Source organism: Cyrtonyx montezumae, unplaced genomic scaffold (genome assembly GCF_038088225.1).
Source record: "Cyrtonyx montezumae isolate F1298 unplaced genomic scaffold, pur_monq_1.0 scaffold_2, whole genome shotgun sequence".
NCBI classification, from domain to species: domain Eukaryota; kingdom Metazoa; phylum Chordata; class Aves; order Galliformes; family Odontophoridae; genus Cyrtonyx; species Cyrtonyx montezumae.
Window position 1 is genome coordinate 3,564,455 of NW_027071936.1, and position 15,698 is coordinate 3,580,152.

The 15,698-nt window shown below is 36.7% G+C and overlaps 1 protein-coding gene across 1 annotated transcript in view; it reads right to left on the bottom strand.

Annotated features, from left to right (window-relative positions):
- The window catches only part of GLRB (glycine receptor beta), a 41,177-nt gene that overhangs the window by 10,774 nt on the left and 14,705 nt on the right, over window positions 1–15,698 (bottom strand). The window contains exons 4-7 of the mRNA XM_065736049.1: window positions 12,250–12,479; window positions 10,199–10,281; window positions 7,477–7,617; window positions 4,277–4,429 (exon numbers count right to left, since the gene is read on the bottom strand). Of these exons, the coding sequence (XP_065592121.1) occupies window positions 4,277–4,429; window positions 7,477–7,617; window positions 10,199–10,281; window positions 12,250–12,479 (607 nt within the window). The remainder of the gene's footprint in view (window positions 1–4,276; window positions 4,430–7,476; window positions 7,618–10,198; window positions 10,282–12,249; window positions 12,480–15,698) is intronic.

Consider the following 15,698-nt stretch of genomic DNA (forward strand, 5'->3'; position numbering starts at 1 on the left):
TTCTACTGGCCTACAGAAGTCTTAAATTCTAGTTGATCATAAATATCAAACATTCTTTTGTTACTGCCCCAGTCTGGAATTCAATAAGATTGATAACATTCTTTGGAATGGATCTCAAACGGGCAACTTCTTACCTGCTAAAACACTGAAGAGACAGTATAAATAAATAATTATATGATTTTAAATGCAAAACACGTTTTACATAAAAATGTGTGGTATCAATAAAGAGTTGTCAAGCTAGAATTTTTTTTGTCCATTGTGCTAACACAGAATGGTTTCTGTTGGATCAGAATGACAACGCAAATACTAAACAAATTAACAATAAGCCAGACTATAGACTGAGGTTTAACTACTACTGTATCTGACATATTCAAGTGAAATGTCATGAAGACAAGAACCAATTTATTTATTTGTTTTCACTGACCAAAACCAACTGGTTTTGATTGGCTTAACACTAATTATCGATCACTGTGAAATGTAATAAAAAGTGCAATAGGAAGTTCTGCACAAATGTGCGTGGGAACTTCTTCACAGTGCAGTGATGGAGCACTGGCACAGCTGCACACAGAGGTGGCGGAGTCTCCTTCTCCGGAGATGTTCAAGACCCACCTGGATGCCTACCTGTGCATCCTGGGCTAGGGAGCTGCTTTGGCAGCGGGTTGGACTCGATGATCTCTAGAAGTCCCTTCCAACCCCTACAATTCTGTGATTCTTTGAAATAAAAAGTGAATTGTCTTTTAACATACAAAGGACACTTCCTCCTGTCTCCAGTTTTCTGCTGCTCATTTCCATTTGCTGCAAGACTTTCTTTCATTTAATAGGTCACCTACATCCAGCCTTCAGTCATCTCAGATATAACCAAACAGTTGAAGTTTACAGAATCTGCAATACAGGATCTGGCCAATATGCTATTCATAATTCAGTGATATAAAAACCTTACTTATTCCCTCACAGAAATTTCTTCTTCGTCCCTATCACGAAGGTTAGTTAGCTCACTGCCTAAAGCATGATTGCATAGAGCTCCTAATTTAAAAATACTATCAAAGGTTACATATGCATAATATCACTAAGTTCCAATCCAGTAAAGCACTTCAGCATATACTGCCAGATAAATAATTCTCCCTTTTTCAAATCCATCAAACTTAACTAGCCTCAGCACCATCTCCTGGCAATGAATTACAAAGGTTAATTTTATGCTATATAAAATAGCATTTTCTGTTTTATATTACTGCTTTAAAAATGTCTGGCTCCATCTCACAAACATTACTGAAAAATATAATATTCCGTCCTTCTTTCCTCATAATTTGTTATCTGCAGTACATTCTCTTTTCTCATTAAACTTTGTAAACTAAAAGACATAATCTTGCCAATCTTCATACTTAGCTATTCGAATACATCTTGGTGTCTTTCCTTTGAGACCATACGTTTGCTACAGTCTCATAAAATGAGCTGAACTAAGATAGAGCTTAGTGCAGGCATAGTGGAGGGCATGTCTGGCTGTTACATAGGGGCAATATGCCACCCATCACTTCTCCAAGCTTTTAGTTCCTCTACTGTATTCCAAGCACCCTTTCACAGGAGGCAGTGCATGGTATGTGTCTCTTACACCCTGGACTAATGCTCCATTACTTCAGGCCACGGTGGCTGGTTGGAAGTCTGAAGTCCCTCAGATGCCTACAGCCTCAGGGAAGGCCTTACTTTCTTTGGGGGTTACATGGCACTGAAGGAAAGAGAGGAACTTTTTAAACAGATGTTGGCACACTTTCCACCTGTAAAGAACTGGAGGATACTCCATAGGGCTCTTTAAAAGCTGAAACAGCAGCATTTGTTTAGAAAGAAGCACTTGGTGACATCAGCTTTAAATCACTTAGCCAGAGCTCTCCGGATACACGTCCTGTGCAGAATTCCCTACCTCCATAAGATCTAATTGAATACAACACTGCAGGTACAAAAAAGGCTTTCAAATTATTTAGTTTCTAGATGGACAACACTTTTCTTTGAAGAAAAATTTTGTCCTTTTCCAGAATATTCTCAATCTACAAAATCACACCATGTTTTCTGGTTCTTGAGTTCCTAAATCAGCTAGAAACTTCTGAGACAATAGTCCACTATATTTAATTCTAAGGACAAAACTGAATTAAGATATTCATATGTAAATCTGAAGTAGCTTCTCACCTAATGAGATACCTTACCAACCACTCTGAGTGTAATGACCACTGCTAACACCCTCTTGTGAGTGAGATATTCACTCGACAAAGAAATGTTTATCTTTTTACATTTCAAAATCAGCTTTCTTTAAGGATGGAGAGAGAAGTGTTAGCTTGTTGCCCTCTTGCAAATTGAAGAAACATAAATCTTGATGAAACAATGGTGTTATCAACTTGCATTATTAAATACTGACTCATGACTAAAGGATGGTCAGATTTAGTGTCCGTCACTTCTCTGGGGATTCAGGAAAAGTTACACAACCAGGACAATGGCAAATATCTTTGAAAATCTATCATATCATGGTAATATATAAAAGGAGCCAATAAACACTTAAAATACATAAAAACAGATGAACAGAAATAAATAAGCACACACATTTAGTCATACACATATCCATGCTATATAAATCATCACTATGCCTCTCATAAATGTAACACATAATTGATAAACCTGACCAGTAAGCTATTTGAAACACAGCATTATAAAATGTAGAAATATTACAATGATCAGGTTTTGATCATGTTGGATCTCACTGGGTGGAAAATAACTCCAATTCTTGTTTCTATCTTTTTAATTTAAGGCATGGTATAGTTTCTCCGGACTGATTTTTCTCTTTCTTATGAAATCTTATGTTTCATGCTATGGAAATCATACTTAATGGGTTTCCAAGTATTTGTTACTACCTATCAAACTGATATAGACTGTGACTCATCCCCATTAACTATCAATATTTTTAAAGATCAAGAAATATAAAATTGTTTTGCATTCTGAAATAGATCCCTGTAAAAGAGACGCGTACAATAAACGTAATGAAATACGTTTGCATTATGTTCAAGTAGCCAACTGTGGCAGAGAAACCAAAAGCAGCACTTTCAGTCACAGTTCTCCAGATTTTGTGTAGCTCTTTATTTTGGCTATCACATCAATGGAGAAGGAAGAGACGAGAGAAGAGGAACAGCGCAGCTCAGGCCAAGGCATTTGTGGGGACATTTCTACTTAAACTTGGAAGGAATCCTTCCTGTTTCACAGAGATTTCTGACTATACTGATCAGTCTGGGATGGTGACAGGGCAGGCCTTGCCCCTAAGGATCTCTAGTGTTCTTCAGCATGTGTTCATGCACGTGAGGCTGCACAGCATTCATATCCAGTGCAGATGTGCACGTTAGTGTGTGGTTGAGGGGCTTCAGAGGAAGGCCAGAGCCTGGAAGGATGCTTAAGCTGCACCCTCAAGGGATTGGAAAACAGTTGAACTATGTCTCCCAGGCACATGGAGAAGACTTGGAAAACAGGGGGTGTGGAGCTGGGAGCACCAGGGAAAGGTGGGGACAAGGAGTTCAGGGCATGAGGAAGGAGAGGCTGTGGTAGGCATGAGGATAGGAGTATACATAGCAATGTCAAGACGCGAGAGTCTAGCTCTGCATTTCACCAAGCTCTTGTGATCTGCGTGCTGGTCCACCTCAGAGCTGGAGACCCATGCACAATTAAATCAGTCAAGATAAGATCCTATTGTTTTGATTAACTCCATGTCCTACAATCCCACAATAAATGAAGAGCCTGCCTACTGTGCTTTACCGAGCAGCACAACAGGACGAAATACTTCATGAACTGAGTCTGTAATGAAATCAAAGATGCTAATTCTTTTCCAAACATCATTTGGTTTCTATTAATCTTCAGAAAACTTGCTACAAGAGATACCTATTTAGATTCTTAGTCATCCACCCCCCTTCCTTATTTCAAGAGTTCTTCAAACACTCAATTCCTATAAACTACGTATTGCCCCAGTGTCTGCAACAAAACCCACAAGTCCAGATCTGAAAGACCAGATTTGTTCTGGAAAAGAGAAGCAGAGAGAGTGCCCTCATCACATTTGCACTGGAAACAATATCAAACAAAGCTTTAATATGGGGGTGGATTTTACACGACTAGGAATGAGGAGCTTTCAGTGAAAATGATGAGCAGATTATGGAAGTGGAGTTGCTTTCAGTGTCCCGTGTCATGTTCTCAAAGCAACTGAGAATGGCTCGATGGTGCTAAGTGGATTGTGACAGCATATGTGAAGGCAGGTTACCCAGTGGGACTCTTGCAGCACTTGCATCAGGATTGATCCAAAATGATAGCCAGGACAGAACAACAATTAGCAGTGTAGGAGCATAAACACCCATCATGTAAAATCCAACTTGTCTTCTTAAAGTGAAGATTACTTCTACACAAGTGTAATAACCTTTAAAGAAATAAATGCATATTAAAGTTTAATGTGCCTTTCAGGTCAACCTCTTCAGATTACTGTCTTCTACTCACTTCTCTGCTTAAGAACACAGGTTGATTGATTTGAATTTCTTCAAAAAGGCAAATACTTCAACTTGAAATATGTTCGAAACACAGATCAAGGTAACCTGCAAGTGTGATCTGGCACATGGCACTCTCTGAGATCTATAAGCACCCTCTGTCTTTTCACAGCACATCAGTAACAAGCAGCTCATGTGAGCCTCATCCTGAAGCTGGCTTAAACATGCAAGCCAGTTATAACCAATGGGGATGGGCAGTCATACCAGCTTAAGCAAATATGAGCTCAAGCTCATACAAAATTCCTACTTAACACTGATTTGAGAAAAAGATTAAAAAAAAATTAGAAAGGTTAGAATGGAAAGAGGTGATCCAAAAGTGACCCTAAATAGAGATTCTCCCAATACTGAAAGCTGATAAAGGTAACTCCCAAAATTGGTACAGACTTTTTACAAAAAAACTCTAAAACATTCTAAATATTGAGAACAAGAAATACTGCAAAGCGTTTAAAAGGAAAACCTAAAACATACAAACTCTTCAGAAAATATCTAATAAGATGAATTCAACAAAAAAATAAAGCTGCAGATACTATTAACAGGATAAACTATTCTACTACACAGAAAAGGCATTCCTAAATTACATTAGAACAATACCCAAACTCATATCTATCTGTAAAAATAAATAAAAAATGGTGTACAACTGATTTGAATCTTCGAAAAATATAATTACTTATCTTGTGTATTCTATAAAACAACTACCCTAGAATGATAAGTCATTTTAAAGCATCAGTGAGCTTACAATAATCAAAACAATAACAAAAAAAAGCAAAATACTCCTTTGCTGTGTAGAAGACATTAAATGGTATTCTGCAGTGTCTTCTATCCTTGTCAGTGATCTCTAGTCTGGAAAATTCCCCCCATATAACTTCTGAATCATTTCAAGGAATTTTACATTTTACATTCACACAAGAGGTGACTGTAATATCATTATTTATTTGCTTTCTACCAGAAATGTATGCTGTGTGGCATTTTCACTACAACTTCCTGCATAAGCCATACCTTATAAAACTTGCTTGTGCATGCAACATTGTCTCTTGATTGCTTTATAAAATCCTTAAGAGAATTAATTTTCATTATGTGCACAACATCTGCTTTGTGAAATGTCTTCAATATAAGAATTAAAGCTAAATTAAATGGCTACTGATTCCCAAAAACAGTCTTTAAAATACTTCATCATATTTGAATGCTCAATTTGCATTAATGAAATACTGATTCCAGCCTTCATTATAAGCTTAACATGAACGATTTTCATTTATAAACAAAAAGGATTAGCAATAAAAGAATTACGAGAACTTTCTTAAGTTTCATGTTGCAATTCCACTGAGTCTGATGGTTCTCTAATGATCTTTTCATTACTGGTCAAATCACAAGCACGCACAAAAACATGACCACCCCATCTTGCCAAGCACTTCGCCAAGTGTTGTTAACTTGTGGTCACAAAGTATTGAAACCTCAAAGAGCAATGTAGCTTTCTTTCCATTTTAATTATAAAGCATGCAGTGATGAATTCTTGGGAGTTTTCTTTAAGATTCTAAAAAATCCTGATACCCAGATATCAATTTTTTAGATATTTAACCTCAGATTTTTGACAAAACATAAAATCATTATGCTAACTTTGATGACAATTACAAGACAGCAATCTGGAGTAAGTGTTCCTTTCTGCCCTCAAATGAAATGAAGTCTCTCTGCATTACATCCAATTTTCCCATGTTTATGAATCTTACTTAGGAACTGAAAAATCAATCTATTTAATTTTCCACAATTTCATAGCCTGCTTTTTCAGTAAACTCATTACTTATTTAAGAATAAAGTAATTTTCTCACTGCTAAGAAACCTTTTATCATTTCCAAATGCCAACTGTTGGTTGTTCTTTCATCACTGTAGCACTGTTCTGAGGAGAGGTAATTTCACAGTGTTTTCAAATGTAAGTAATGTGAGACAAGGAATTACGTACACAGTAAGCTCATTCGTTTTGCAGTTAAAAAATAACATTCAATTTTAATTATCTCTTTCAAACTAAATTCCTTAACTCCAAGCTATATAAAGGTTACCTGAGATCTCTTCACACTTGAGAACTAGCTCAGAAACAACTGTGACTAACAGGCCCTCACCTGCAGCTGAATAATCAGCAAGAAACTTAAAAGGATCCTTGTAAAGAAGCTTCAGTGTCACAGCCATCCTCATTTTAATGGAAGATTTGTGCATATGATCCAATAACACTGACTAAAACACACCCTGTTGACTTCAATTGTTACAAAAAGTCTTGTGGTTGCCACAGTACGTGAGTAATTTGGATAAAATTATAGGCAGAAATTAATTAAAGTAGAAATGATAAATCGTTAGAAACCAGAGGACAGAAAACATAGCAGAATTTTTTTGCCCATGCTCAAATACAATCTCAGGACTGAATGAATACAGAGCTAAGGACTGCAAACAGCTTTCTACCTTGACACATTTCAAGACCACTTAGAAAAAAAAGAAAAACCTGCAGAGAGAAGCATTTTAGGTTACACTCTAATGCTATGAATTTTTGGAACAAATCTTTAATGAGAAACCCGAAATAACTTTACTTTGCTGCAGGTAGCACAATTCTACATGAATTGCCTATCAGAAAAGTTAGGTGCTTAAAAGCATAGAAAAGTATCCAGATTATAGAAACAAAATGGCAATGGTAAGATCAGAAGAAATGTAAGCCAAATCAAGAAAAACATTTAATTTAATTTTCAATCTAGACTTTATGTATTTAAATTAGTTTGCAGTAATTATATGTGATTGTCACAATGATATGTACTACAGGCTAGCTAAAATTAATCCATTTCTTCCCACGAAATGTAAGACATGGTCTGGAGTACAAATCATTATCCATAAACAATAGTAGAAGGAAGCTTCAAAGTTTTTACCATGAAAATAACTTTCTGTCACTTACCTGTGCCTTTGTAATATTTGGTACAATTACCATATTCGATATCCTCCTTTTTAATATCAAACTGAGGCAGAGCAATTTTCTCTAACTGTACAGGATCTCCAGATTGCCAGATGAAGCGTAAATCGTCAGTTGTGTAACCAACTACAAGAACAAAATTATTATTATTTAACATCCCATCTTAATCAAAGTAAATTCAGCAATAAAATCTAGCGTGCACATATTACGTTTCTTCCACTTTTTTTGTACTTGCTATTCAAAGAATTAGAGAAAAATGAGATAATCCACAACTGAATTTTTATGTGCTTCTATATTAAGACTCGGGAGATGGAACATGATATTATTGGCAATACTACAATGATTAAGGGACATCTGTTACAGAAATCACTGTCTAAACAAATAAAGCAAAGCTCTAGACTCCACAGTTTTAAAGTTTGCATGCAACAATGCATCTACTTACTAATTACCTGATCATCTAATTACTTGGCTTTTGTGTAAAACAACCTTTCCGCTTAGCTGTTCAGATTAAAAGCCCTGATTCAAGAAATTATTGTACTTGAGGAAATACGTGACAAGAAATTTAAGTAGACATGTAGTCTTACTGAAATCGAGTCAGTATCTCAGCAGCATCGTAATCTCCTGAATATGGAGAGACCCCAGCATACATCTAAACCATGACTTATACACCACCACTAAGGGAGAGGCATTCAAGCATGGTATTCAAGCATAACACAGTATTAAGTAAATATGAAATTACAGTCATGATTTTACATGCTGTTTTTCTGTTACTTTCTGTTTATTAAGGATTAACTTCATACAGAGATCACATAATCATGGAATGGTTTGGGCTGGAAGGGACCTTTAAGATGATATAGTTCCAACCCCTCTGCTATAGGCAGGGCTACCTCCCCCTAGACCAGGTTGCTCAAAGATAGCGTGCTTCACATGGGAAAAAAAATGAGGAAACAAAAAGAAGACTAAGCTGGAATGCAGTGTTTTGCAATTCAAAGCCTCAGAAACGTTTAAAGAACCTTTTTTGTTTCGGAGGCATTGGACAGACTGTTTTTATTCTTGAATAATAGATGTCATGTAAAAAGTTAAATTGTTCATCAGCCAATTTCTCAACAACAGCCTCACAAAAATCACACCTCTAAGCTCCATGCTGGAAGATATTAACAAAAAATGAGTTGTCCTAATGTTCAGTTCATAAAATCAGTTCCATCTCTTTACAGCATATGTCAAATCACAAACCCATCAAGATCTTCTATAATATAATTAGTGGACACTGAAATTCTAGTCTATTGGGAATGTGCCATTAGTATATACAAGAAACTGTTTACCCAAAAACAGCAGCTTCTCTTGCTTTGGAAATCTAACAACCAGGAAGTCAAAAATTTGACTTAAACATATTTCATGGAAAAAGAGCTGCCAATCACTAATAGAGAAAGCAAGACCAATAAAAAGGTAGAAGAAAGTTCAGTTTTCAGTCTTTCCAAAGGAGCAGAAAATGCATTAGCCCTCCCTAATCTATATACATCTTAACGTGGAGAGGGACAGTAAGGTTGATTAGATGAAGTCATTGGCAACTTTTTATGAATAGTTCCTCCTTTAAAATCTATAAATTTTCATACTGGTAGAGAAACTCAGACACAGGAAGTTTGAGCCAGCTTCCATTAGTACTGCCACTTTCACATTAACCACAAATTTATTTGGGTTTACCATACAAGTCTACTTCAGCTAATGTATGCACACATGAGCAGTGGGCAAAACTCTTAATACTATGGTCAAATTAGAATTCTATGGGTAAATGCTGTCAATCAAAAACTAAACTGTATAGCTCTGATCATTATTACTACCCCGGTCAACACCAGGCTGCCCTGCTCAGCTTTGGTTAACCTTGCTGTTTCCTTGCTTCTGTCTTTCCTTCCTCAATCTCAGCTTCCTCAGCAGACCTGAGGCAGTAACAACAGCAGCTTTTGTATTGTACAACAGCTTTTGTATCGTAACAGGAACAGGTTGGAGGAAGCACCCTTCCTTCCCTGCATCATTCTCACCCTTAGTTGAAACAAAATGCCAGGAAAGTAAGATCAACAGGGATGGGACTACTGGTGAATGACTTGTGGAACAGGTGCTCTTCTACTTGGAAAGCAGGGAAGAAGATGGGTTTCAGAAGCACTTTGGCTGCAACTTCCAGCATGGCATGAAAGCCTTCACAGATGAGATCTGGCTGTCCCTTTTTAAGATCAAATCACCAAATTACCAAGAAAGGACTAGCAGGGAAGAGGTGCCTGCCATCTTTCCAATCTTGAAACCACTTTGAAAAGGTTTCATTCTAGATGCTCTCAAATGCTGGCATCAAATAATTTTCTTTTGGCACAGTACCACAAGAGTTACAAATGACACCATGCATCATCAGTGCAAGGGGATCAATTGGACCCTGACACTGGACAAAGAAGCACAGGTTGTGGAAGTTAAACCTCCAGGGGAAATCATGGATTCTTTTTTCCAAATGATAAGTGTCCCCGTTTTACTAAGCTTATTGCAATTGCCTTTTTAATGCTCATCAGTTGTCATTGTGTTTAAAAGCAAAAGCTAGAATCAGAGAGCACAGTGCCATAACCATAAGGATCATTTTTCATGGGACACTTTATGTTGGTGGGAATCAGTGACTATTATTTTCAAAATTCATAACAAAATGTTTTTATGCAAAGATGAATTTACATACAGCTTTCCAATTGCATCTTGCAGCGCTGTGTATCCATAGGAAATAAGGTCAAGTCCAAAGGGCAAGACAGAGTAATAGACAATCTGAAAATAGAGAAATGGAAGTTAAAAACAGGGTGAGCTGCCACATAAGGAGTAGATTGCACTAAGAAAAAAGAAAATCCTAGGTATTTGACTTTCAGCTTCTAAAATAGTAGAAAAAAAATAACAGAGGTATACAAATTGCACTTCAAAATTTGGGTATCCACCAGAAATTTGAGCTCCTCTCGTGGTCTAGTAATGCAGTGTTAAACATACAGAATTCCACAAATTACAGGACTACCAATACACGGCAAAAGACATTATTTTTAGGAATAACCAAACCAAAGGTCCATCCTGAAAAGAAATCTGTCTCCAGCAGCAGATGGTAGCAGACTGCTGAAGAAGAATATGAAACCAGAGCAATCAGGAAATGACATTTCCCCAGGTTTCCAGCAGCCTCCTTTAAGTTGTGCCTCACAGGCTTCCTAAACCAGAGGTAATGCTTCCTTATTTAAGAGAGCTCAACAGTTTTTTTTTTTCCTTCAAGAAGCTTCCTGTTGCTTTCTGGAATTCATGTAAACTTTAATAATACATAGCATCCTGCACACACTCTAATGGTCTCCTTTCATCTGCCTTGGCCCTGGTCTCACGATTATTTTACTGGAAAAGAAGGTCAATAGTCAGTGTCCATCTGCACTTTTATGTGCCACTCAAGATCCCTGAGACATCACCTCAACTACCATTTTTCCCAGTGTGAAAAGTCCCAACTTGATTACCTGTTCTAAATGGTTCCAACCTGGAAGAATATGTACCCGAAAGAAGTTTCAGCTGTTAAATTTTACTATTTGAAACTGAAATTCCTTTTGTTGCTGAAAGTGATCATCTATTATGAAATATTAATTTCTACATACTTTAGAAAGTGCTAGATAAACAACTGTAATCAGACCAGGATCTTCAAAATGAGTCAAATGAAATGCTTGGATTGTTCAGATCGTTTCCTTTTCTCATCTGTCTGCAGAAGTCTTGAGATTTAATTTTCTCATCCTGATCTGCAATGGGCAGAAACAAACAAACACGCTCTCCTATCTTCTTTCTTTTTTCTAACCACTTCCACTCTGAAAATAAAATGCTCATGCTTTCATAATTTCAAAAGTTGTCCCCTCTTAATGGCAACGTTACAGTGCATTTGGGAAATCATTTATTCCTCTATTTGGGTGGTAGGTTTCAGTTTATGCCAAAAAAAATACTCGCTGTTAGAAACTGAACCTAATCTCTGCAAATCATTGCATCTATAGGCTCTCCAGATCTGTAGATCTTCACTATATTCTTTTTTAATTAAAAAATTGTCTGTTTACAATGAATGGTTGCTTTTATGGCATAGTGTACTGTCACTATAATAAACAAAGCAAAACCACTAGAAGGTATGCATTAACTGCAATGAAATTAAACAGGTGGTTTTTTTGGGGTCCTCTGAAAAATCTATACCCAGTAAACCATAGATCTCAGCTGGAATTATGTCCTAGTACTTTTATAAAACATTTATAGTTACTTTTAAATTTCAGTCTTTTTTTTTTTTAATTATTAGGAGGTAATCCTTATCTTCATTAGTTAATGTAAAAATTCAGGTGGTGAGAAAACACTACTTTGCTCAAGGAATTACTTCAGATATCTTATCACAGCATCACAGGAGTTGGAAGGGAACTCTGGCAGTCACCTGGTCTACCTCCTCTGCTAAAACATAAGGGAGATAGATGGTCCATGTCCCTAATCATCTTTGTGGCCCTCAACCAGATGCTCTCTAGAAATTCCATCTTTCTGAAACTGGGGAGCACAGAGCTGCATATGAACGCAGCTTCATTAATACTGAGTAGAGGGAGAGAATCACCTCCTTTCAAACTGATGTTCAAGCTCTCTTTACTGAACTCCAGTTGGCTTTCTTGGCCACAAGGGCACACCGCTGGCTCATGGCTAACCCCGCTGTCCACCAGGTTGACTAAAATAAGAAAGAGAATACATTTATCAATAAAATACCTCATGCTGACTAGGACATCTCCATCCCGAAATATAAAAAGAAGGATATTTTCTTGAGTGACATCATGGAAATTAGCATTTTTTTCATTTGCAAAGAACAAGTCTGGCTTCCAAAGACACTTAAACATTGTTGGGTCCACTGTCAGAGTGTCAGAACCCCTCCAGTCATTGGGTAGTTTGAGCCTGGGGTCATTCCACTTCTGTCTTAGAAAGATGTTCACTCTGTAATCCTGAAGGGAAGAATACACAAGAATTAGACCAGACCAGTCTAATAGTCTAGCCAAAAAACCATCATGGGGAAAGAACACCATTCTGTCAGTCTCACAGAGGAAAAGCAATTTATACCTTCGTGATAGAAAAATCAAGGCAGGAATGAATCACTACTCAAACAGCATTAATAAGTGCTAATTTTAATGCAATTTACAAATAATAGGTAGAGCATATATCAGATTTGAATTTAAAAACTTGTTTTTTTAATAGAAGAAACAAATTCTCCATCCAGGATTCTTTCTGCATCCCCTCTGACAGCAGCCATGTCACATAGGCATAAAGAAAGCATGCAGAAGCACAGAGGCAGCCATGGTTTGACTACACTGACTTACTGCAGCTGCTGGCATAGCATCACTTCCACCAGCAAAACCTGGAAGTGTAAACTCCAGTTTGTTATAAAGTTGGTCAAGTAGCATGCTGATGGCAATATAACACCTTATAAAAGCATTTGCCAGTTGGTTAAATGGCACACTGATGGCAATATGCCACACCATAAAAGCAGAAAACAGACCATGTAGACAGCAGATTTTAAACTACAAACACAGAATACAGCCTTGGGACCTGTAACAGTGATTTGGGACTATTTCAGCAGGAAAACTGATGACTGTACAACATAAACCCTGAGGTAGAATGTGTGGAAACAGGCACAGAATAGGTCACAAAAATTAAGACTAAATCAAGATGTTACATAAAGGAAACTTTCTTCTGAATTCAGCAGGGGTTTTAGTCAAGGATGGACAGTAGTAGAACCATGGTCACTGAGAACCAAATTTTGCCTTAGGGAGTTGGAGTAGCATGTGTCTCAGGGCAGAACAAAACCCACATGTCCTCAGTGAAAGCTGTGTGCATCCAAAGGAAAAATCTGACCTAGTATGTCAGTTACGATTTTTCAGTCTTACATCTAAGTCTTTATGCTTTTCAGATTTACATTTAAGCAAATGCCTCTTATGCAAATGTAAACCAGGCAGATCATACACAGAGAAAGGAATAAAGGTATTGTTAAAGTACAAGACAAAAATAAAATCAGAGTCTATATTTAAGGTAAATCTCTCTCTAGTCTTTGTAGCTGCATTTTACATTGTGGTTACTTTGCAGTTGTTTTTTAAATCATTATTTAGTAGGAAAAAAGCATCCTGAGATTATAGCTGCTAGTGTTTTACAATTACAACAAAGTGGTAGATAGCTGTGAGAGATGGTTCATGACATATTTCTGATTTTTCAATGAATTCAAAACTAAAAAATATAGTGTGCAAGCTAATGTCTTCTTAAGCATTTTTCTGCTGATATACTGTGAGTTCTGTTCCGTAGTGCTTGCTGTAAGCTATATAATTACAGTCCAAAGCAAGTGCCATGCTGAGATACTTACATTAATTTTTGATTAAGATCTCATACAGACTGCTTTAACCTACTGCTTCCCTCTGTTAACCCCCTCTGCTCACCTTCCCACATCCAGCCCAGGTATTTCTTTACTACACCAGACTGTGTAATGTTTGTCCCCTCTGCATTGTAATAAAAAACCAAAGCATCAAAATTAAATAGAAAGATCTGAGGCAACATTTCTTAATATGCATATTTCTGAGAGAACTGTGACTTTCTGGCAGTCTGTTTCTGGAAAAAAAAAATAGATGTAGTCTGATTTTTATTTGTTCAAAGACCTGTATTATTCCATCAAAGTAAAGAAGTAGCATAAAATAGTAGTCAATAGAGGAATAAAATTGGAAGGCTTCCATAGAGAAACTTCAGAACAAGAGAATTCAGGTCATTATCTCATAACTGCATCAAAATAATTGAAAAAATACATTGAAAATTTGTTTGTTTCTGAAGTTCCCATTCCATATGGACTTGATATCCAAGCAAAAGCAATTATTTGAAACCATATTAGGTAAATCCTGCATACTGTTCACACTTACAAGCCTTACATAGAAGTCAATTTTCTCATGAACAAGTGCGTTATCCTTGTTTTAACAAAATAAAAAGTATTCTCACAGCCATAGGCATATGATGTCTGTCCAATGCTTGCCTTCAATTTACCCATTCAGAAGATGTTTAAATCACTGAAAAATCAGAATCCACTGTCAAAACAGGGATTGGATTAGCAGTAAGATCAGGCGGACACTACTTCCTTCCTTGCCAAAGAAGTCAAATAAACCAAACAATGAGATTAGTGATAGTTCAAGATGTTAATTCTGTTCCCATTTAAGTCAACAGAAGATCATTCCCATTAACTTAAAACAAGTAGGTTCAGGCCTACCCAAATCATATGATGGGAAACCTCTGACAGAGTGTACTTGGGGAGGATGGCAACCACAAACTTGGGGTAATACAGAGAATGTTGAATTAAGCAAAGAGATGTCAGAAAATAAAACTGTCAGAAAATAATATGAGAAAGGTTTTATTTAGCAAAATACAAACGATTACAGCATATTACAGAAGTATAAGCTATGATCTGGAACAAATCATATTTAAGAGAACTGGTTATGGACTCTTTCCAAAATCGAGTAATGAGTTTTCAGATTGTACTGCAATTAGGTTCAATGTAGGCTTGAAAAAGTGGTCTGGATGAGTCTCATGGTCTCCCTTCCATAAATTTTACATTTTTTTTTTTATTATTGCAGTATGATCAACATTTTAAAGTAAAAGGGAGTCAAATAATTTAAAAGCACTACACTAGAGGAAAGAAAAAAAAAAAAGAGTTGTTCATTACCATTAGGGCAAGGAGGACAGGGAAGGTAAAAAGTATAACTGAAGTGCCCTTACAGGGCTTTGTTTTCCCATGAAACTCCAACAGAAGGCAAGCTGTTTTCAAGGGAGGTTGAAAGGGGAGGCCTTCTAGGAAATATTTCAAATGCAGCCTACTAAACAGTGGGCATGTGGCCAGAAAAACTCCTCAGGCCAGAAGCTAGGCATAGCCAATACTTCTCTCTATGCAAACTGGAGCACACAGTAGATCATGAAAGGCTTTTTCTACATGACCTACAATGATTCAAAGAAAGAAAGCATAATAGCACTCTCTTTTAACAGAGTGGTCATAGAGAGCCATCTTTTAACAGATTAGTAAAGTAGAAAATTGCATTTCTATGATTAAAAGAAGAAAAGCTAAATAAGAGCATGAACAATAAAAAGAGTTTTCTGTAAGGTTTTATATTAAAAGAGAAGGAATTGGTGTTTTGAGTCAGAGA